The sequence below is a fragment of the Salmo salar genome, chromosome ssa03 (assembly GCF_905237065.1).
Source record: "Salmo salar chromosome ssa03, Ssal_v3.1, whole genome shotgun sequence".
Classification (NCBI taxonomy): Eukaryota; Metazoa; Chordata; class Actinopteri; order Salmoniformes; family Salmonidae; genus Salmo; species Salmo salar.
The window spans coordinates 50,839,571-50,864,548 of NC_059444.1; the positions used below are offsets into that span (position 1 = coordinate 50,839,571).

At 42.1% G+C, this 24,978-nt stretch overlaps 1 protein-coding gene across 1 annotated transcript in view; it reads left to right on the forward strand.

Moving 5' to 3' along the window:
- LOC106600699 (transient receptor potential cation channel subfamily M member 4) overlaps nt 1–16,820 on the forward strand; it is an 86,815-nt gene extending 69,995 nt beyond the window's left edge. Inside the window, exons 19-27 of the mRNA XM_014192261.2 lie at nt 7,362–7,477; nt 8,283–8,415; nt 9,384–9,558; nt 11,506–11,674; nt 12,974–13,155; nt 13,936–14,068; nt 14,313–14,385; nt 14,656–14,749; nt 16,352–16,820. Coding sequence (XP_014047736.2) covers nt 7,362–7,477; nt 8,283–8,415; nt 9,384–9,558; nt 11,506–11,674; nt 12,974–13,155; nt 13,936–14,068; nt 14,313–14,385; nt 14,656–14,749; nt 16,352–16,380 — 1,104 coding nt within the window. The 3' untranslated portion in view covers nt 16,381–16,820. The remainder of the gene's footprint in view (nt 1–7,361; nt 7,478–8,282; nt 8,416–9,383; nt 9,559–11,505; nt 11,675–12,973; nt 13,156–13,935; nt 14,069–14,312; nt 14,386–14,655; nt 14,750–16,351) is intronic.
- The last annotated feature ends 8,158 nt before the right edge of the window (nt 16,821–24,978 follow it).

Consider the following 24,978-nt stretch of genomic DNA (forward strand, 5'->3'; position numbering starts at 1 on the left):
AGTCACACGTGACAAATCACTTGCATTACGGTTTTGGAAAAATAAAACATTAATTGCAGTGCCTTAAGAAAGTATTCATACATATTGACTTATTCCACATTTTGTTGTGTTACAGCCTGAATTCAAAATGGCTTAAATGAATCTACACAAAACCCCATAATGACAAAGTGAAATCATGTATTTCGAATTTTTTGCAAAAAAATAAAAAATGTAATACAGAAAATATCTCATTTACATGCAGTACCAGTCAAACTTTTGGACACACCTACTCATTCAAGGGTTTTTCTTTATTTTTTCTATTTTCTACATTGTAGAATAATACTGTAGTCATCAAAACGATGAAATAACACATATGGAATCATGTAGTAACCAAAAAAGTGTGAAACAAATCAAATATATTTTAGATTCTTCAAAGTAGCCACCCTTTGCCTTGATGACAGCTTTGAACACTCTTGGCAGACCCTTTGCTATGAGACTCGAAATTGAGCTCAGGTGCATCCTGTTTTCATTGATCATCTTTGATATGTTTCTACAACTTGATTGGAGTCTCTAACTGTGGTAAATTCAATTGATTGGAAATTATTTGGAAAGGCACACACCTGTCTATATAAGGTCCCACAGTTGACAGTGCATGTCAGAGCAAAAAACAAAGCCATGAGGTTGATGGAATTGTCCGTAGAGGTCCGAGACAGGATTGTGTCGAGGCACAGATCTGGGGAAGGGTACCAACAAAATTCTGCAGCATTGAAGGTCCCCAAGAACCCAGTGGCCTCTATCATTCTTAAATGGAATAAGTTTGAAACCACCAAAATTCTTCATAGAGCTGGCCGCCCAGCCGAACTGAGCAATCAGAGAAGGGCCTTGGTCAAAGAGGTGACCAAAAACCTGATCGTCACTCCGACAGAGCTCCAGAGTTCCTCTGTGGAGATGGGCGAACCTTCCAGAAGGACAACCATCTCTGCATCACTTCACTAATCAGGTCTTTATGGTAGAGTGGCCAAACAGAAGCCACTCCTCAGTAAATGGCACATGACAGCCCACTTGGAGTTTGCCAAAAGGCACCTAAAGGCCTCTCGGACCATGAGAAACAAGATTCAACTTTTTGGCCTGAATGCCAAGCGTCACGTCTGGAGGAAACCTGGCACCTTCCCTACGGTGAAGCTTGGTGGTGGCAGCATGCTGTGGGGATGTTTTTCAGCGGCAGGGACTGGGAGACTAGTCAGGATTGATGCAAAGATGAACGGAGCAAAGTACAGAGATCCTTGATGAAAACCTGCTCCGGAATGCTCAGGACCTCAGACTGGGGCGAAGGTTCACCTTTCCAACAGGACAGTGACCCTAAGCACACAGCCAAGACAACGCAGGAGTGGCTTCAGGACTCTGAATACCTGGGATAGGATAAAGTAATCCTTCTAACCCCCCCCTTAAAAGATTTAGATGCACTATTGTAAAGTGGTTGTTCCACTGGATATTATAAGGTGAATGCACCAATTTGTAAGTCGCTCTGGATAAGAGCGTCTGCTAAATGACTTAAATGTAAATGTAATGTATACTCAGGCTGTAATCGCTGCCAAAGGTGCTTCAACAAAGTACTGAGTAAGGGTCTGAATACTTATGTAAATGAGGTATTTCCATTTTATTTATTTATTTTTGCAAACATTTCTGAAAACCTGTTTTTGCTTTGTCATTATGGGGTATTGTGTGTAGATTGATGAGGGGAAAAAATTATTTAATCCATTTTAGAATAATGCTGTAACGTAACAAAATGTGGAAAATTTCAAGGGGTCTGAATACTTTCTGAATGCACTGTATAGGGTCCAACAGCTGACAGTGCATGTCAGAGCAGAAACTATACCATGAAGTCTAAGGAACTGTCAGTAGATATCTGAGATATAATTGTGATGAGGCATATTTCTGGGTAAGGGTATAAAACAATTTCTAAATTGTTGAAACTTTCATAATTGGGAAATGGAGAAAAAAAATATGGAACTACCCTGCCTAGAGCTGGCCGTTCGACCAAACTGAGCCACCGGACAAGATGTACCTTGGTCAGGGAGGTGACCAAGAACACAATGAACACTCTGACAGAACTCCAGAGGTCCTTGGCTGAGATGGGAGAACCTGACAGAAGGACAACAGCACTTCAGCAATCTGGGCTTTATGGGAGAGTGTCCAGACGGGAGCCACTCCTGAGAAAAATGCACATGACAGCACGCCTGGAGTTTGCAAAAAAGGCATGTGAGACAGATCTTAAACAGCTTGGAAAATTCCAGGAAATGATGTCATGGCTTTAGAAGCTTCTGATAGTCTAATTGACAACATTTGAGTCAATTGGAAGTGTACCTGTGGATGTATTTCAAGGCCTACCTTCAAACTCAGTGCCTCTGTGCTTGACATCATGGGTAAATCAAAAGAAATCAGCCAAGTCCTCAGAAAAAAATTGTAGACCTCCACAAGTCTGGTTCATCCTTGAGATCAATTTCCAAATTCCTGAAGGTACCACGTTCATCTGTACAAACAATAATACTCAAGTATAAACAACATGGGTTCACGCAGCCGTCATACCGCTCAGGAAGGAGACGCGTTCAGTCTCCTAGAGATGAACGAACTTTGGTGAAAAAAGTTCAAATCAATCCCAGAACAACAGCAAAGGACCTTGTGAAGATGCTGGAGGAAACAGGTACAGAAGTATTTATATCCACAGTAAAACGAGTCCTACATCGACATAACCTGAAAGGCCGCTCAGCAAGGAAGAAGCCACTGCTCCAAAACCGGCATAAAAAAGCCAGTCTACGGTTTGCAACTGCACATGGGGACAAAGATCGTACTTTTTGGAGAAATGTCCTCTCGTCTGTTGAAACAAAAATAGAACTGTTTGGCCATAATGACCATTGTTATGTTTGGAGGAAAAAGGGGGATGCTTGCAAGCTGAAGAACACCATCCCAACCGTGAAGAACGGGGGTGGCAGCATCATGTTGTGGGGGTGCTTTGCTGCAGGAGGGACTGGTGCACTTCACAAAATAGATGGCGTCATGAGGTAGGAAAATGATGTGGATATATTAAAGCAACATCTCAAGACATCAGTCAGGAAGTTAAAGCATGGTTGCAAATGGGTCTTCCAAATGGACAATGACCCCAAGCATACAGTGGGGGAAAAAAGTATTTGATCCCCTGCTGATTTTGTACGTTTGCCCACTTACAAAGAAATTATCAGTCTATAATTTTAATGGTAGGTTTATTTGAACAGTGAGAGACAGAATAACAACAAAAAAATCCTGAAAAACGCATATCAAAAATGTTATAAAATGATTTGCATTTTAATGAGGGAAATAAGTATTTGACCCCTCTGCAAAACATGACTTAGTACTTGGTGGCAAAATCCTTGTTGGCAATCACAGAGGTCAGATGTTTCTTGTAGTTGGCCACCAGGTTTGCACACATCTCAGGAGGGATTTTGTCCCACTCCTCTTTGCAGATCTTCTCCAAGTCATTAAGGTTTCGAGGCTGACGTTTGGCAACTCGAACCTTCAGCTCCCTCCACAGATTTTCTATGGGATTAAGGTCTGGAGACTGGCTAGGCCACTCCAGGACCTTAATGTGCTTCTTCTTGAGTCACTCCTTTGTTGCCTTGGCCGTGTGTTTTGGGTCATTGTCATGCTGGAATACCCATCCACGACCCATTTTCAATGCCCTGGCTGAGGAAAGGAGGTTTTCACCCAAGATTTGACGGTACATGGCCCCATCCATCGTCCCTTTGATGCGGTGAAGTTGTCCTGTCCCCTTAGCAGAAAAACACCCCCAAAGCATAATGTTTCCACCTCCATGTTTGACGGTGGAGATGGAGTTCTTGGGGTCATAGGCAGCATTCCTCCTCCTTCAAACACGGCGAGTTGAGTTGATGCCAAAGAGCTCCATTTTGGTCTCATCTGACCACAACACTATCACCAGTTGTCCTCTGAATCATTCAGATGTTCATTGGCAAACTTCAGACAGGCATGTATATGTATTCTTGAGCAGGGGGACCTTGCGGGCGTTGCAGGATTTCAGTCCTTCACGGCGTAATGTGTTACCAATTGTTTTCTTGGTGACTATGGTCCCAGCTGCCTTGAGATCATTGACAAGATCCTCCCGTGTAGTTCTGGGCTGATTCCTCAACGTTCTCATGATCATTGCAACTCCACGAGGTGAGATCTTGCATGGAGCCCCAGGCCGAGGGATATTGACAGTTCTTTTGTGTTTCTTCCATTTGTGAATAATTGCATCAAATGTTGTCACCTTCTCACCAAGCTGCTTGGCGATGGTCTTGTAGCCCATTCCAGCCTTGTGTAGGTCTACAATCTTGTCCCTGACATCCTTGGAGAGCTCTTTGGCCATGGTGGAGAGTTTGGAATCTGATTGATTGATTGCTTCTGTGGACAGTAGATAGCCCGGCCATCACAGGCTAGCTATTTTGACACCCACCAAGTGTGGTACTCGCCAAACTCAGAATTACTATTAGAAAAATTGGATTACCTTTGCTGTTCTTCGTCAGAATGCACTCCCAGGACTTCTACTTCAATAACAAATGTTGGTTTGGTTCCAAATAATCCATAGTTATATCCAAATAGCGGCGTTTTGTTAGTGCGTTCAAGACACTATCCGAAGGGTAAAGAAGGGTGACGCGCCCGACGCGTTTCGTGACAAAAAATGTCAAAATATTCCATTACCGTACTTCGAAGCATGTCAAACGCTGTTTAAAATCAATTTTTATGCGATTTTTCTCGTAAAAAAGCGATAATATTCCGACCGGGAAACCCTGTTTTCGTTCAAAGACCAAAAAATAAAAACATGGTGTCGGCTCGTGCACGCGCCTCAGTCTCATTGTTCTCAGATCGACCCACTATCCAAATGCGCTACTGTTTTTCAGCCATGTCCTGCAAAGTCACCATTCATCGTTCTGGCGCCTTCTGAGAGCCTATGGGAGCGTTAGAAAATGTCACGTTATGCCAGAGATCCCCTGTTTTGGTTAGAGATGATCAAGAAGGCCAAGAAATAGTCAGAGAGAGCGCTTCCTGTTTGGAATCTTCTCAGGTTTGGCCTGCCAAATGAGTTCTGTTATAGTCACAGACACCATTCAAACAGTTTTAGAAACTTTAGGGTGTTTTCTATCCAAATCAAACAATTATATGCATATTCTAGTTACTGGGCAGGAGTAGTAACCAGATTAAATCGGGTATGTTTTTTTATCCGGCCGTGCAAATACTGCCCCCTATCCCCAACAGGTTAAACAATTTAAAGGCAATGCTACCAAATACTAATTGAGTGTATGTAAACTTATGACCCACTGGGAATGTGTTGAAAAAAACAAAAGCTGAAATAAATCCTTCTCTCTACTATTATTCTGACATTTCACATTCTTAAGTAAATTGGTGATCTTAACTGACCTTAGACAGGGAATTTTTCTTATAGTTCTGTATTTTATTTACAATAAATTTGCAAACAATTCTAAAAACTTGTTTTGACTTTGTCATTCTGGGGTATTGTGTGTAGATGGGTGAGGGAAAAAAATTATTTAATCCATTTTGAATTCAGGCTGTAACAACAAAGTGTGAAATTTGTCTGAAGGCACTGTATGTGTGTGATTGCCAGTAATCTTCTTTGAAGTGTGCGTACCCCCCCTACTGGCTGAAGGGGAATACACTTCAAAGGCCTACAGCAGGTGTTGGCAACAGGACAGGGTCCAAAAAGACTGTAAAATCACCAGAAATTCACCCCAAAATGTGTTGAAGTATTCCCACAAATTAATAACAAATACATAGATATTATTTTTCGACTTAAATCGAACTCTGGACATTTGTATGTGTCAAGACTAATATTTTACCACTCTCCATTGTGGCTAAAGGATTAGGATGAAAATTGTATTGGTACTGTTCTACTGGACAATTTAGTCACTACAGCCGTTTTCTTCGCTAGGGTAGGGTTCACAAAGTATTGAAAACAGGGACCCGTGCCAATCATTTCACACCTGTCGTTTTGAGGTTTTGTTGTATTACTTGTTAAACAAAATCTCTTCCTCAGAGCAATTGTATCCCTAGTCAAAAAATCCTGTAGGATTCCCCCAAAAAATTCTATAGAAAATCCTATCAGATTTTGAAACTTTCTATTGGTCATACTCCAAATGAACATGCAGCCTTGAATCACTCCCATATTGTGATGGTGTGTTGAAGAGGTTGAGAACCTCAGGGAATTATCACTGGTGTATACAAAGATATGAAGATTGTGCTCTGGAGACATCGGAGGGAGGCTGTTTCTCAGTTCAATCTTGATTGCAGTGTAATGCTATCAGCCTAAATTTAAATATTTATTTATTTTTACATATTCTATTATTTTAAATTGCGCTGATTTCCTGTACGTGGACAGTATGTGTTAATACAGTACATTACACAACCTCACGTTTTGACCACATTGAATTGAGGGTATTTGCACATCCTTTTTACCTCAGTGATGTTATTATAAATGTTTATACTAATGACAATGACAACATCGATTGCTTAAAAACAGATCAATATCATTGGTTTTGTACTGTTGATTTTGTCATATGTGCTGGCGGTCTTAGGACTTAGAATTCTACTATAACTTTCAAACTGAAATGGCAGGGAAAAATTGCTGTCCTTACACCTACTGTATACATGGATTTGAGAGACAAACTATCGCACAAATAACAGCCAACCGTTGTCACTGTTGATATCCTGTGCCTGGTCGTGAGTTGTTGAAAATAAATAACAAAGCAACTGATTTGTTTCCTTCCCTGTTGTGGCAGCCTCCCAAAACTTCCATGCGATGTTCTACAATTTAGATCACTGTCTTCAGCAAATTCTCTTCTAACCAGTGATATTAAAATTATCCTCAGATTCAGTGTGGCCTTTGAACAGTGTTTGTTTAAATAGTGCATACATCCCAAACGTTTGCATCACACCGACATGAAGCTGGTTGTCTTCAGCAAGTTGTCCTCTAAAGAGTGTCCAGTAGGATTCCAATAGGATTCTAATAGGATTCTGATAGAGGTGACACAAAATCCTATAGGATTCTATTGGACTACTTTTTTCCTATTGGAAATAGAAAAGTAATTCGATTGGATCCTATAGGATTTTGTCACCCCAGTCAGAATCCTATTATACTAATACCTTTTGATTAGGGATTACTATAATACAATAACATTATTATTATTATATTTTTTGCATACAATATAGCTCAGTATTTGTATTATTTGTTTTATAGTCTTTTTTGCTCATCTTTATCAAGGGAACCAATCATTTTGTAGGTGACTGTAGATATATATTAATGACCATCTACTCTCTCTCTCTCTCTCTCTCTTCATCAGACATTCTTCAGGGGCAGCACCACTTTATATCAGAGAATGAAGCTCTACATCGAGGACATGTGGAATAAGTGTGACATCACAGCCATCTCACTCTTTGCACTGGGAATGTGCTGCAGGTGTGTGTATTTACAGTAGATACAAGAAGATACTGAGTATAAAAAACATTAAGAACATTAAGCTCTTTCCATGACAGACTGATCAGGTGAATGAGTCCAGGTGAACGCTATGATCCCTTATTGATGTCACTTGTTAAATCCACTTCAATTAGTATAGATGAAGGGGAAGAGACATGTTAAAGAAGGATTTTTAAGTCTTGAGACAATTGAGACATGATTGTGTATCATTCAGATGGTGAATGGGCAAGACACAAAATGTAAGTGCCTTTGAACGGGGTATGGTATTAGGTGCCAGGCGCACTTGTTTGTGTCAAGAACTGCAGCGCTACTGGGTTGTGTATCAAGAATGATTCAGTACCCAAAGGACATCCAGCCAACTTGACACAACTGTGGGAATTATTGGAGTCAATATGGGTCAGCATCCCTGTGGCATGCTTTCGACACCTTGTAGAGTCCATGCCCCTACGAATTGAGGCTGTTCTGGGGGCAAAGGGGGGGAGAGGTGCAACTCAATATTAGGAAGGTGTTCTCAGTGTAATGTGTTTATGTTTCCGTGTTTCGATGAAAACAAGGCTTTTTATATATATTATTATTTTAAAGGTATGTAGTTCCGTCCTTGAGCTGTTCTTGTCTATTAATGTAATGTATTATGTCATATTTTATGTTTTGTATATGGACCCCAGGAAGAGTAGCAGCTGCATCAGTAACAGATAATGGGTATCCTAATAAATACATTGAAAAATATATGGATTGTGTGCGCGTGTGTCCCTGTGACTGTAACCAAGAAGTTTGTTGTGTGTTCTAGAATGTTCCCGTGGTCCTATGAGTTTGGCCGTGCTGTGTTGGCTGTGGACTACATGGTGTTTACCCTCCGTCTCATCCACATCTTCGCCATCCACAAACAGCTGGGACCCAAGATAATCATTGTTGAAAAAATGGTGAGTGCTTTCTAAAAAGAAAGAGAAAGCACTGTGCACTGCAGTGTGTCTAAATAGTGGACTTAGACATTGCGTTGTTGTATCTGTCTCTTTATGAGGACATGGGAGCATGGACAGAGCCATTGTGGCCATCTCCATTTTAAAGTAGTCCATTTTATTCTACTACTTCCATGAGTTGGCAGACAAACTGAAAGGGCGCCAAAGATGGTGGATAAATTAAGATGAATGACTCCAGGACTTCACCATTTCATTTTGGTTTTTCAAGGTTCCTGTCTGTTTAAGTGGGCTTCCCTCTCTCGAATGCTTTCCTACATGAGCGCACGTTTCCTCTATAATCGCTGGGATGCTCACATAAGAGAGGAAACAGCTGGATTTGGTCTACATATTGTCCCCTCCCCGCTCGGCTCGCCCCACCCGCCCTGTCCCAACATATCACTGGCACATTTTTTTGGCAGTGAGATGTCTCTTTTCTCTACTGTCTCTGGGGCACCCCCTCCGCGGGGCGTGGGCAATAAGTAGACCAAAGCAGCCCGGCCTCGATCAGAAAAAATAAGGGAGTGAGATGTCTCACTTCATCTACTGTCTCTGAAGGTGCATAATGCCACCTAGAGTGTATTGTTAGAACAGGTATGAAGCCAATGTTTGCGATGTATTGCCACCTGCAGTTATGGAATGTTTGCTCACAATTATAATTGGCTGATCCCTCCTGATGACCCGCATTGAATCATGTGATCCTTCCTTAACCCATAGGAAGTCCCACCCAGTTGACTACTTAAAAATTGTGGAAATTCATAATGGTGCTGACCCTGCTAAAATGGGCTTTTGGGCACTAGAGTCCTCTATCTATCTCTATGGTCTAGATCCAGGTGCTGGTTTTGGCAGTAACAACTAGTATCAAAACTGCACACTAGAAAAAACAGGTGATGCCATTTTCCCCGATGAATATCTGTTCCCCTCCTGATTGGCAGATGAAAGACATCTTCTTCTTCCTGTTCTTCCTGGCGGTGTGGCTCCTGGCCTACGGCGTAGCCAATCAGGCGCTACTCTACTCCTACGACCCCCGTCCCGGTTGGATATTTCGCAGAGTGTTCTACAGGCCATACCTCCACATATTTGGACAGATCCCCATACACGAAATGGATGGTGCGTTGATGTTTGTGTATGAATGTGGTTTGCATGTGTATGTAACAGTATATTCTCACCTAGATATTTTAAGATGAATGCACTAACTTTTAATCACTCTGGAATAGAGAGTCTGCTAAATAAAAACAAATATATACACTGCTCAAAAAAATAAAGGGAACACTTAAACAACACAATGTAACTCCAAGTCAATCACACTTCTGTGAAATCAAACTGTCCACTTAGGAAGCAACACTGATTGACAATAAATTTCACATGCTGTTGTGCAAATGGAATAGACAACAGGTGGAAATGATAGGCAATTAGCAAGACACCCCCAATAAAGGAGTGGTTCTGCAGGTGGGGACCACAGACCACTTCTCAGTTCCTATGCTTCCTGGCTGATGTTTTGGTCACTTTTGAATGCTGGCGGTGCTTTCACTCTAGTGGTAGCATGAGACGGAGTCTACAACCCACACAAGTGGCTCAGGTAGTGCAGCTCATCCAGGATGACACATCAATGCGAGCTGTGGCAAGAAGGTTTGCTGTGTCTGTCAGCGTAGTGTCCAGAGCATGGAGGCTCTACCAGGAGACAGGCCAGTACATCAGGAGACGTGGAGGAGGCCGTAGGAGGGCAACAACCCAGCAGCAGGACCGCTACCTCCACCTTTGTGCAAGGAGGAGCAGGAGAAGCACTGCCAGAGCCCTGCAAAATGACCTCCAGCAGGCCGCAAATGTGCATGTGTCTGCTCAAACGGTCAGAAACAGACTCCATGAGGGTGGTATGAGGGCCCGACGTCCACAGGTGGGAGTTGTGCTTACAGCCCAACACCGTGCAGGACGTTTGGCATTTGCCAGAGAACACCAAGATTGGCAAATTCGCCACTGGCGCCCTGTGCTCTTCACAGATGAAAGCAGGTTCACACTGAGCACATGTGACAGACGTGACAGAGTCTGGAGACACCGTGGAGAACGTTCTGCTGCCTGCAACATCCTCCAGCATGACCGGTTTTGCGGTGGGTCAGTCATGGTGTGAGGTGGCATTTCTTTGGGGGGCCGCACAGCCCTCCATGTGCTCGCCAGAGGTAGCCTGACTGCCATTAGGTACCGAGATGAGATCCTCAGACCCCTTGTGAGACCATATGCTGGTGCGGTTGGCCCTGGTTCCTCCTAATGCAAGACAATGCTAGACCTCATGTGGCTGGAGTGTGTCAGCAGTTCCTGCAAGAGGAAGGCATTGATGCTATGGACTGGCCCGCCCGTTCCCCAGACCTGAATCCAATTGAGCACATCTGGGACATCATGTCTCGCTCCATCCACCAACGCCACGTTGCACCACAGACTGTCCAGGAGTTGGCGGATGCTTTAGTCCAGGTCTGGGAGGAGATCCCTCAGGAGACCATCCGCCACCTCATCAGGAGCATGCCCAGGCGTTGTAGGGAGGTCATACAGGCACGTGGAGGCCACACACACTACTGAGCCTCATTTTGACTTGTTTTAAGGACATTACATCAAAGTTGGATCAGCCTGTAGTGTGGTTTTCCACTTTAATTTTGAGTGTGACTCCAAATCCAGACCTCCATGGGTTGATAAATTGGATTTCCATTGATTATTTTTGTGTGATTTTGTTGTCAGCACATTCAACTATGTAAAGAAAAAAGTATTTAATAAGATTATTTATTTTATTCAGATCTAGGATGTGTTGTTTATTACGTGTTCCCTTTATTTTTTTGAGCAGTATATAATACTGGTTTCTCTCTCTTTTTCTCTCTCTTTCTCTGTTCTTTCACTCCTCTCTCTCTCTGCATCCCCTATCAATCCCTTACTTCAACCCCTACCCAATCTACCCTCTTTGCCATACCATTTTAAATATTTATTTTCACACCCCTCCTTCTGCTTCTTCCCATCCTTTCAAACTCTCCCCTCTCACTGTCTCCTGCTCTCTTCTCCCTGTTTCTCTGTCGGTAGCTGATAAACTGGATGAGGGGATAGAATGCACCAATAACGCCACCCTGATCGAGGCAGGGGCAGAGCCCTGCATGAGTACCGACCACAATTGGCTGGTGGTCATCTTATTGGTCATCTTCCTGCTGGTCACCAACATCCTCCTGGTCAATCTGCTCATCGCCATGTTCAGGTAACGGACCCTCTGTCTGTCCCTCTTTTACTTTCTCTCCCTCTTCCACTCTCTGTCTACCTTTCACCCTCTCTAGCTCTTCACATTGACGAGTGTTGATGAGATTATCGAGAGATAACTTAGAGATGTATTAATTCTCGAGACATTACTGTAATATTAATCAAACGTAGCGCTACCTCCAAATCACGTTTGTTGCCACGCTTCCCTTGGAGATCTGCAGAATGTTCTATAGCCAAAACAGTTTGAATCGTCCTCTGATTTTTATTAGAGGGCTCCCGAGTGGCGCATTGGTCTAAGGCACTGCATCTCAGTGCTAGAGGCGTCACTACAGACACCCTGGTTTGAATCCAGGCTGTATCACAACCAGCTGTGATTGGGAGTCCCATAGGGCAGTGTACAATTGGCCCAGCGTCGTCCGGGTTTGGCCAGTGTAGGCCGTCATTGTAAATAAGAATTTGTTCTTAACTGACTTGCCTAGTTAAATAAAGGTTAAATTTTTTTTTTTTTATATGTTACATTTTAAGAACCCTTCCCCCACATGCCCATTGAAGGAGCACTAGGTAAAGGAGTTGAAAGAGTGTTTGATTGGTGCTGCGTGTTAAGATCCGCCCAAGCAAGGCATTGGATTGGTTTGACGACAGCTTGGCAAAGGGTGGCTACTTTGAAGAATCTGAAATATAAAATATATTTGGATTTGTTTAACACGTTTTAGGATACTACATGGTTCCATATGTGTTATTTCATAGTTTTGATGTCTTCACTATTATGCTACAATGTAGAAAATAGTAAAAATAAAGAAAAACACTTGAATGAGTAGGTGTGTCCAAACCTTTGACTGGTACTGTTCATCATTTACATATTAAGTACAGTAAATAGACATTTGTCCTGATACCTCTACTTCAACTCTCTTCAACGAGAATAAGCTCTCTGTCCTTCTTTCCCATCTAGCACCCCCTCCATATTCCTGTTTCACTCTCTTTGTGTTCCCCTCGACAGATCATCACTCATTCAATAGGCCCCTCTAATCCTTGGGTTGAATTCCTCTTATTTTATCTAGTTCCTCAGAGTGTCTTGGAATAGTGTTGTTGGATTTAATTTAATTTAATCAACTTGTTTTATTTGAGTGTTGTCCTAATGGCATGTTTTTCTGGCTCTGTATTATCTGTGTGTCATTGGGACTCAAAATGTCATGAACTAAAAAATATAATAAACCAATCTTTTTTTTATATGAACGAGAGTCACCTATTTCCTGATATTCAGCCTTTTCACTGTGTCTACCTCTCTCTGCCTTTCCTCCAGTCACACGTTCTCCAAAGTGCAGGAGCACAGCGACAACTACTGGAAGTTCCAGCGCTACAATCTGATCGTGGAGTACCACTCCAGACCCTGCCTGGCACCACCCTTCATCCTTATCTCCCACATCCACCTCATCATCAAGAGACACATCCGCAAGATCCCCTCCACCAAGATCAAACACTTTGGTGAGAGAGGGAGGGAGAGGGAATGGGAGGGAGAGAGTGAGGAGGGGAGGGAGGGAGGTAGAAAGAGAGAGAGGGAGGAAAACAGTGCCAGCGCCAAAACAAATCAGTTGGAAAGGCATTTGATTTCTATAGTGTGGCACGTTTTTTCACGGGACCTCCTATGTATAAAAAAAAGACATGTAATTTAACTGTAAAAATGTATTACCTTTTAATGTGCCATCAACACAACCAGTTATGTTTTCATTTGGTTGTCAAACAAATCACTTCAAAAAGTAGGTTACCTTCGCACATTAGTGCCAAAATTATTCCAGCATCTGAAAAGTACACTGGGCACTAACCAACTTTCCTTCAATTCGCAACTGGCTGGAACTATCTCCCTAGGGGAATGCATCAGAGTGAGCGCCCCTCGGTCTTACTATACAGCTCGTATATCTGATGCTGTCTCGCCAAAAACAGTATGAGTATGACATGTCATACTATTTTTGTCCAGACAGCATCAGATACATGGGCTACACTTACTGAGACGGGGGGGGGGCTGTTTCACTCTCTCAGATGCTTTATCTGATTGATGCATCTTTCTGTCTGCACATATCTCGGTCAAATAAATTATCATAACGCCGGCCCTGTAGGAAGACCAGTGATCAGATAGATAATTCACTTCAAGTATTGAACTTCAAGTATTTTAGAAGTCCACTTCCATTTTCCTTCAAGAGTATTTTTCTAATTTTCTCTTCTTCCCAATTTCTTTGTTCTTCCCCTCCTCCTCTATCCCTCCTTCAGTTCTGGAGATCCATGGTAGGGAGGCCAGTAGACTGAACACGTGGGAGGCCATCCAGAAGGAGAATATACTGTTTGCCCAGAACAAACGAGAGAGAGAGAAAGACTCAGAGAGACTCAAACGTACCTCTGTGAAGTGAGACATCTCACCTAGACTAAATGCCAGATTCATTTAACAGCTTCAGTTAACAGCTCGGCTTCTATCTGGCCTATGATTAGAATGGTTGAGATGCTGTAGCTGATGGGTCCTCCTGTGTTAGGAATCGGGTCAATAACATTTTAAATTCATGAATCGAACTTCAATTCACTTCCTGAATGGACTGAGAAGTGAATTGACCCCTAACCATTGTTGTGGTCCTGTGTTGTGGTCATGTTTGAAGGGTGGACAGTGTATTAAAGCAGATGGCAGAGATTCGGGACCACGACCGCAGGCTGAGAATGTTGGAGACCGAGGTTAGTGTCACCCTGCTTTATCTGCCCAGTGGCAACTAGACACACGTGCCAGAAGTTTCAGTGCTCCTTAATGAGCAGGAGGGTTGTGTGTGTGTGTGTGTGTGTGTGTGTGTGTGTGTGTCTGTGCACGCACGTGTGTTCGATAGTGTGTAATCGTAAGTATGTGTGTGTCTGCATTTGGACTGCAGCTGTTGCAAATGCCTGCTCAGCACTGAACAGACCACATCCGTCATGGTTCTCTTTCTCTCTCCGTCCCTCTCACATTCCCAGTTGGAGTACTGTTCCAGTGCCCTCTCCTGGATGACGGAGGCTCTCTCTCAGAGTAACTTGGTAAAGACCACACGTCCTCCTCCCGCTCTCAGAGGTAAGGTTGCATACAGTATACTATATGATATAGTTTACATGTATGATCTGTTTCTATGGAAGGTTGCTTCCTACCTCTCCAGTCACGGAATATAACATGTTAATAATTTTAATGTATTGATCCCCAGTTCATTTTATTACTTGGACTTACAGTTGAAGTCGTAAGTTTACATACACCTTAGCCAAATACATTTCAACTCAGTTTTTCACAATTCCTAACATTTAATCCTAGTAAAAATTCCCTGTCTTAGGCCAGTTAGGATCACCACTTTATTTTAAGAATGTGAAATAATAGCAGAATAGTCAGAATAATAGTAGAGAGAATGTTTTATTTCATTCATCACATTCCCAGTGGGTCAGAAGTTTACATACACTCAATTAGTATTTGGTCGCATTACCTTTAAATTCTTTAACTTGGGTCAAACTTTTCGGGTAGCCTTCCACAAGCTTCCCATAATAAGTTGGGTGAATTTTTGCCCATTCCTCCTGACAGATCTGGTGTAACTGAGTCAGGTTTGTAGGCCTTGCTTGCACACGCTTTTTCAGTTCTGTCCACAAATTCTCTATGGGATTGAGGTCAGGGCTTTGTGATGGCCACAACTTTGGAAGTATGCTTGGGGTCATTGTCCATTTGGAAGACCCATTTGCGACCAAGCTTTAACTTCCTGACTGATGTCTTGAGATGTTGCCTCAATATATCCACATAATTTTCTTTCCTCATGATGCCATCTATTTTGTGAAGTGCACCAGTCCCTCCTGCAGCAAAGCACCCCCATAACATGATGCTGCCACCCCCGTGCTTCACAGTTGGGATGGTGTTCTTCAGCTTGCAAACCTCCCCTTTTTTCCTCCTAACATAATGATGGTCATTATGGCCAAACAGTTCTATTTCTCTTTCATCAGATCAGAGGACATTGCTCCTAAAAGCACGATCTTAGTCCCCATGTGCAGTTGCAAACCGTAGTCTGGCTTTTTTATGCTAGTTTTCTCGAAATTGCTTCTTCCTTGCTGAGCGTTCCTTTCAGGTTATGTCGATATAGGACTCGTTTTACTGTGGATATAGATACTTTTGTACCTGTTTCCTCCAGCATCTTCACAAGGTCCTTTGCTGTTGTTCTGGGATTGATTTGCACTTTTCGCACCAAAGTACGTTCATCTCTAGGAGACAGAATGTGTCTCCTTCCTGAGCGGTATGACGGCTGCGTGGTCCCATGGTGTTTATACTTGCGTACTATTGTTTGTACAGATGAACGTGGTACCTTCAGGCGTTTGGAAATTGCTCCCAAGGATGAACCAGACTTGTGGAGGTCTACAATTTTTTTTCAAGCGGTTTAATGGCACAGTCAACTTAGTGTATGTAAACTTCTGACCCACTGGAATTGCGATACAGTGAAATAATCTGTCTGTAAACAATTGTTGGAAAAATGACTTGTGTCATGCACAAAGTAGATGTCCTAGCCGACTTGCCAAAACTATAGTTTGTTAACAAGAAATGTGTAGAGTGGTTGAAAAATGAGTTTTATTGACTCCAACCTAAGTGTATGTAAACTCCGACTTCAACTGTATGTAATAATTCCAGTTTCTGTTATGTTTTCTCTTTCAGATCTGACCCCTCTCTCTCCAACTAGCTGACAAATGTCTGATGGAGAACAGTGAAATCGTGATGCGCACACACGACCTCTTAGCTGTTCCTCGAAGTCGATGATGACAAATGTTCCTCTTATGGATTCGGGGTATCGCTTTAAACACACACACACACACACACACACACACACACACACACACACACACACACACACACACACACACACACACACACACACACACACACACACACACCTACAATCGCTGTCACTCAGGGCAAGTGGTGTGAAGTACTTAAGTAAAAATACGTGAAAGTACTACTTAAGTCGTTTTTTGGGGTATCTGTACTTTACTTTACTATTTATATTTTTTACTACTTTTACTTCACCGCATTCCTAAAGAAAATTATATACTTTTTACTCAATACATTTCCCTGACACCCAAAAGTACTTGTTACATTTTGAATGCTTATCAGGACAGGAAAATTGTCAAATTCACACACTTATCAAGAGAACATCCCTGGTCATCCCTACTGCCTCTATTCTGACGGACTCACTAAACACATGCTTTGTTTGTAAATTATGTCTGAGTGTTGGAGCGTGCCCCTGGCTATCTGTAAATTTAAATAAACAGGAAAATGATGCCGTCTCGGGTGCTTAATATAAGGAATTTGAAATGATTTATACTTTTACTTTTGATACTTAAGTATATTTTAGCAATTACATTTACTTTTGATACTTAAGTATATTTCAAACCAAATACTTTTAGACTTTTACTCAAGTAGTATTTTGCTGGGGGACTTTCACTTTTACTTGAATCATTTTGTGTTAAGGTATCTTTACTTTTACTCAAGTATGCCAGTTGGGTACTTTTTCCACCACTGTTCAGAGCCAAGGAATGTCAAGCAATGCCAAACACGGACTCGATGCTCTTTCGTCCATCCTTTCAATGTCGTTTTTAAGCATTGATAATTTGAACTACTGTCATTTAGTATGTGGACCATTGTTGCTCTTCTATGTTATACTTTGTTGTTCCTATGTTCGAGAAATCTTGTTCCTGTGGGTTATAGAATCACAGGACAATCTGTTCTTAATGTAACATGTATAGACATTTTTAAAAGGTGCATTCAACCTGACACAATCACAAAAATGTTACTTTTTGGTTTGCAGTCAATGACCAAAAGCGCCCTCTTTGGCCGCATGGTATTAATATTTTTCATAATTTCATAATTAATAAAGATTAAAACATACAACAAAAATCTGGTGTTTTTATGTCAAAGTTTTGTTATATTTCAGTCTTCTGTGATGTATATAAAGTGCAATATTGGAACGCAAACTCAACATTCTCTACATTTCAACTCTATATGTGACATGGTACCGGTGTCTTATTTTTTTAAGCCCATAACAATGTGTGTGAGGTGTATACTTTTGTTTCAAAGTAGATCTGTTTAAAACTACCATAATCACTCTGTGTGACCCTGATATAGTCGCTGCAGTAAAGGTTTAAGGGCTAATTTAAATCGGTTCTGCCTCAACCCGCAATAACCGGCAACTGCATAGCGGTTTCATTGTTTTTATTTAGGCGATGTCGGAGGTGTAACAGCAGTCAAATCAGCAAATGGCTCCCGGCATTATACCAATCGCGGACATTGACATTGGAGTCACATTAGTAATAATTTCATGTAGCCTTGTTGTCACAAGTTCGAACACTAGAATGTGTGTTGTAATTTACACCTTGATTAGGCTGATAAATCCTCATTATTTTATTATTATTTTCTATTTAAGTTTCATTATTTCTATGTAGCGTACACTAGGGGTCTCCAACCTTTTTGCAAGCTACTCGTTTTTTTTTCTAGCTTTCAAATAGGCACATTATTCTCTTCCCCGGGTCCTTAGTGTACAAGAGAACTGTTTTCTGTCAACATACCTGGTAAAATAATGCTTAACAAACAACTCTAAGGGGGGCCCTATAAAATGTTTTTTTTTTTTTTTTTACAAATTATGTTTTCTCAGTTTTAGATTTGTTTTGTTTATCACTCTCAAAATGACATTTGTTCATAGAGAAACAACGAAATTGGAGATGCTGAGTCCATGTCAATGATTAAACCACATCAGAAGACACATTTGTTTTGGTCTGGAAGAAAACTAACAAATAGATGAATTGTGCGGCTGGCCCTTTAATTGCTGAATCTAGCAAGTGAGGAATGTACCATATAATGGTTTGGTCTAGCGTTGGATCTGTAGGCTTTCTTCTGCTGCTCATTTCATGGCAAAGTTTGCAAATAATAGATGCAAATGATATACAGTTGAAGTCGGAAGTTTACATACACTTAGGTTGGAGTCATTAAAACTCGTTTTTCAACCACTCCACAAATTTCTTTTTAACAAACTATAGTTTTGGCTACTTTGTGCATGACACTGGTAATTTTTCCAACAATTGTTTACAGACAGATTATTTCACTTATAATTCACTGTATCCCAATTCAAGTGGGTCAGAAGTTTACACACACTAAGTTGACTGTGCCTTTAAACAGCTTGAAAAATTCCAGAAAATGATGTCATGGCTCAATTGGAGGTGTACCTGTGGATGTATTTCAAGGCCTACCTTCAATCTCAGTGCCTCTTTGCTTGACATCATGGGGAAATCAAAAGAAATCAGCCAAGACCTCAGAAAAAAAATTGTAGACCTCCACAAGTTTGGTTCATCCTTGGGAGCAATTTCCAAACGCCTGAAGGTACCACGTTCATCTGTACAAACAATAGTACGCAAGTACACTGCTCAAAAAAATAAAGGGAACACTAGAATAACACATCCTAGATCTGAATGAATTAAATAATCTTATTAAATACTTTTTTCTTTACATAGTTGAATGTGCTGACAACAAAATCACACAAAAATAATCAATGGAAATCCAATTTATCAACCCATGGAGGTCTGGATTTGGAGTAACACTCAAAATTAAAGTGGAAAACCACACTACAGGCTGATCCAACTTTGATGTAATGTCCTTAAAACAAGTCAAAATGAGGCTCAGTAGTGTGTGTGGCCTCCACGTGTCTGTATGACCTCCTTACAATGCCTGGGCATGCTCCTGATGAGGTGGCGGATGGTCTCCTGAGGGATCTCCTCCCAGACCTGGACTAAAGCATCTGCCAACTCCTGCACAGTCTGTGGTGCAACGTGGCGTTGGTGGATGGAGCGAGACATGATGTCCCAGATGTGCTCAATTGGATTCAGGTCTGGGGAACGGGCGGGCCAGTCCATAGCATCAATGCCTTCCTCTTGCAGGAACTGCTGACACACTCCAGCCACATGAGGTCTAGCATTGTCTTGCATTAGGAGGAACCCAGGGCCAACCGCACCAGCATATGGTCTCACAAGGGGTCTGAGGATCTCATCTCGGTACCTAATGGCAGTCAGGCTACCTCTGGCGTGCACATGGTGCGGCCCCCCAAAGAAATGCCACCCCACACCATGACTGACCCACCGCCAAACCGGTCATGCTGGAGGATGTTGCAGGGAGCAGAACGTTCTCCACGGCGTCTCCAGACTCTGTCACGTCTGTCACATGGGCTCAGTGTGAACCTGCCAGTGGCGAATTTGCCAATCTTGGTGTTCTCTGGCAAATGCCAAACGTCCTGCACGGTGTTGGGCCCTCATACCACCCTCATGGAGTCTGTTTCTGACCGTTTGAGCAGACTCATGCACATTTGTGGCCTGCTGGAGGACATTTTGCAGGGCTCTGGCAGTGCTCCTCCTGCTCCTCCTTGCACAAAGGCGGAGGTAGCGGTCCTGCTGCTAGGTTGTTGCCCTCCTACGGCCTCCTCCACGTCTCCTGATGTACTGGCCTGTCTCCTGGTAGCGCCTCCATGCTCTGGACACTACGCTGACAGACACAGCAAACCTTCTTGCCACAGCTCGCATTGATGTGCCATCCTGGATGAGCTGCACTACCTGAGCCACTTGTGTGGGTTGTAGACTCCGTCTCATGCTACCACTAGAGTGAAAGCACCGTCAGCATTCAAAAGTGACCAAAACATCAGCCAGGAAGCATAGGAACTGAGAAGTGGTCTGTGGTTACCACCTGCAGAACCACTCCTTTATTGGGGGTGTCTTGCTAATTGCCTATAATTTCCACCTGTCTATTCCATTTGCACAACAGCATGTGAAATTTATTGTCAATCAGTGTTGCTTCCTAAGTGGACAGTTTGATTTCACAGAAGTGTGATTGACTTGGAGTTACATTGTGTTGTTTAAGTGTTCCCTTTATTTTTTTGAGCAGTATATAAACACCATGGGACCACGCAGCCGTCATACCACTCAGGAAGGAGACATGTTCTGTCTCCTAGAGATGAACGTACTTTGGTGCAAAAAGTGCAAATCAATCCCAGAACAACAGCAAAGGACCTTGTGAAGATGCTGGAGGAAACAGGTGCAAAAGTATCTATAATCTAGAAAAAAGAAACGCAGACCTATAAAGGCGAGGTGCTCGCTAGCGGAGTAGAACACTAGAAAATAAAGGAAAGCCGCACACTCTAAGAGCTCAGATGCAAAAATTGAATAGCCAACGTTTCGACAGCGAAGCTGTCTTCGTCAGGGTATCATGAAAAAGTATCATGCAAAAAGTATCTATATCCACAGTAAAACGAGTCCTATATCGACATAACCTGAAAGGCCGCTCAGCATGGAAGAAGCCACTGCTCCAAAACCGCCATAAAAAAGCCAGCCTACGGTTTGCAACTGCACATGGCGACAAGATCGTATTTTTTGGAGAAATGTCCTCTGTCTGATGAAACAGAAATAGAACTGTTTGCCCATAATGACCATTGTTATGTTTGGAATGTAATACCCTTGTTTGAACCAAGTATTGAGTTTATTTGTTGTAAGTAATTGGTATTATATTTAAAAGATGATTGAATTGCTCCTAAATTGTAATGTTGTTAATGCATTATGCTTTTTGAAGAAATATTTATTTAATGTATAAGTGAATAGTTTGTTTTACTTTGAAGTTTACATTTTGATCAATAAGGTCGCTTGTTAAGTTGTGGCCAATGGGAGTTGACCTGGTTAACGGGAGGCCTGAAAAAGAAGAGAGGGAAAAAGACGTTGATAAAAGGATGGACGTTTTACCTTAGGACGGTTGGTGAAGAAAAATTATAAAAGAAGACGACAGAACTAGAACAAAACCCATAACTACTAAGACATGAAGGGAAATACATATTTTATTTTATAAAAGAGTTGTTATAATTTTGTTAAAACTTAGTAAAGACTGAAGCCACCGTCTCGTCGTGGAGGTATTTGCCAGCCTTGAGGTTAGCCTAGCATCGTGTGACACCGGGAGATAATTGCTTGGGAAGCTTAACGAGTTCCTGTTCCCATGGGATATCGGTTACTGCTAAGGAGTACTGTCTGCATGGGTAGCTGTGCTTGCCTTGGACTTTGTGAGGAAACCTGCATGGAACTGCCATACTTCGCTGAGGGAATATCTACTAAGTAGTGAGTAACCACAATGTGAGGTGCTTCTGGATATTTTTGGGTGTCGTCATTTTTTTTTTTTTTTAGCTCCAACGCGCTTAAGCAAACTTGAAATCATTTGGACACGGTTGTGCACGACTCATTGGGGTTTATTATTTTTTATTTATTTTGATGTTGTGTCTGAAAATGTATTTGTGTTTGAAAATGTTTTAATACACATATGGAACGTTATGTATGTTTCCTTGGTGGAGTCATTGATTGTTTCAATTTAATTTAATGCATGGGATGGTTTATCCTGATTCAATAAAAGAAACCTATAATCATTTCATCTGAAGTTAATACCCTATTGTCATAACCCTAGTGTAAGGGCTGTCTGAAGAGAGAGTGGACCAAAACGCAGCGTAGTTAGTGTTCATCATATTTAATTATTAAATGGAAAACTATACAAATACAAAATAAGAAACTGACAGCCAACAGTCCTGTCAGGTGAAACACTGAACAGAAACAATTACCCACAAAACCCCAATGGAAAAACATGCACTTATGTGTGACTCCCAATCAACCACAACGAACTCAACCACACACGGCCCAAAACAAAGAAATACAAAAACATAGAAAAATAACATAGAACGCCCACCCAATGTAACACCCTAGCCTAACCAAAATAAAGAACAAAAAACCCCTCTCTATGGCCAGGGCGTTACACTACCAACCCCCCCCAAGGTGCGGACTCCGGCCGCAAAACCTGACACTGAAGGGAAGGGTCTGGGTGGGCCTTCTTACGACGGCGGCTCAGGTGCGGGACGTGGCCTCTGCCCCACCCTTGGCGTCGCCCTCTTAGGTGGCGCACCTGGCCACGCCGAAGGTCTGGTGGGCGACCCTGACTTCGCCCGGCTGGCGGGCGACCCTGGTTGCGCCCGGCTGGCGGACGACCCTGGCTGCGCCCGGCTGGCGGACGACGATGGCTGTGCCCGGCTGGCGGGTGTCCCTTGCTTCGCCCGGCTGGCAGGCGCCGATGATTGCGCCCGGCTGGCTGACGACCCTGGCTGCGCCCGGCTGGCACATGACAGCCCGCTTGGAGTTTCCCACAAGGCACCTAAAGGACTCTCAGACCATGAGAAACAAGATTCTCTGGTCTGATGAAACCAAGTTTGAACTCTTTGGCTGAATGCCAAGTGTCACGTCTGGAGGAAACCTGTCACAATCCCTATTGTGAAGCATGGTGGTGACAGTATCATGCTGTGGGGATGTTTTTTAGCGGCAGGGACTGGGAGACTAGTCAGGATCGAGGCAAAGATGAACGGAGCAAAGCACAAAGAGATTATTGAAGAAAACCTGCTCTAGAGTGCTCAGGACCTCAGACTGGGCAAAGGTTCACCTTCCAACAGGACAACGACCCTAAGCACACAGCCAAGCTACATTTTCAGATATTATAAATTTGTAATTTTGTCAGAAAGTTAAAGCGTACTGTTAGCTAGCTAGCGAACCTTTGATTGCTGGCTTGCTAGCTAATGTTACATGTATGATCTGTGGAGTAATATTATTAGTATCTCAGAAAACCATTTGCATTGCTAGTTATAGCCTAATGTTAACTAGCTAGCTAACATTGAACCTTGTTGGTTAGCTTTAGCTACCTGCAGATTCATCCTACAGCATTTGATGCATTGTTACTTGCTATGGTTATGGTTCATTGTTTAGCTAGCTAACAAAAGACTCCACTTCGCCAGATGATTACATGACCCATCAAGTTAGCCAGGTGTGTCTGGGGGTGACTACGGCCATCTATTGTATTTCATGAACATGTGTACATGTCTAGACAATGGTGACCCATCCACTTAGCTAGATGTGGCTGGGGGGTGGTTATAGCATTTCTTTCACATGACCCATCAATTTAGACAAATGTGTCTGGGTAAGCATCTAATAATTATAAAATATTTATAAACTATTTTTATCCGGACACTTTCTATTTTTGATATTACTACTATGCAAATATGCAATTAACCATTTACACCTTTTGCATCCTGTGCATGTGACAAATAAACTTAGATTTTATTTGATATAGTGAGACGGTAATGTGATTAACAACATCACCTGCACCAAAGTCATATCGGGATATAGGCCAAGTGTATTTTCACCTGGAGTTTTTCCTTATTGTAGGCTACTTCTTTCACCACTTGTAGTCTTGAAATCCTTAAAGAGATGGGTGAGGCTAAGGCTTAAGAGGGTGTGAAAGATGCTGAATAGGTGTAGACAAAAAAATCGATCTGTGGTCACTGCAAGCCATTGCACAACTTTTTTGCACCTGTTTGACATAGGATCTGAAATTTGAAACAACTTGAAGCTGGGATGTCCCTCCTACCATTAATCTAAAATAATTTATAGATTTTAAACAAAAACAACGTTATGTTTGTCATAGAAGACAATATATAATATGAGACGAAAGGTGAGTTCCTAAAGAGTTCAGGAAGGCAAGCTAGAGCTCTGTGTGATGTTCACAGAGGTGGGGGCAGATGTTTTGATCATGAGAAATCTTTAGAAAATATGTACATTTTCTCCACACTAAACATACAAACATGTATTTTACAGTTATAAGGAAGGTGAAATCTTATAGTTAGTCATTTTATAATTTGATTATACTATATTTAGAAAGCATATTAGTAATCTCAAGCCTTATTCATACAGTTTTGTTGAATAGGAAATACGTCAAATAAGATTTCATATTTTCATCATATTTGTGCTGTGTACTTGAGCTTGTGTCCTCAAAAGTGACTACACCTCAGCAATTTCTAACTATTTTTACCAGAAAGGTGAGATTTTAAACTTTCTTGGTATATGCAGCATTACCCGTTATTGTTTATGGTCCTCTCATGATAAATAATTACTGTAGTGGATTACGTAAATTACATTTTAGATGGCATGTAGTTACATTTAAGATAATCTATTTGCATTTCTAAGTATGCGAAGAGGCACAGTCAAGTCTCAGTTCCTGGTAAAGTCAGGCTAGTTTCTGTGGAATTAGCGCAGGGAGAGATGTGGAGTTCAACATTGAAGTGAGGACAACAGCTGAAGAAAGAAGAAACCCCTGTGAGGGAGGCTAGAGGGGCGCGTCCCAACACTACTCCAACTGTAGTCTCATTTCACACACACACACACACACACACACACACACAC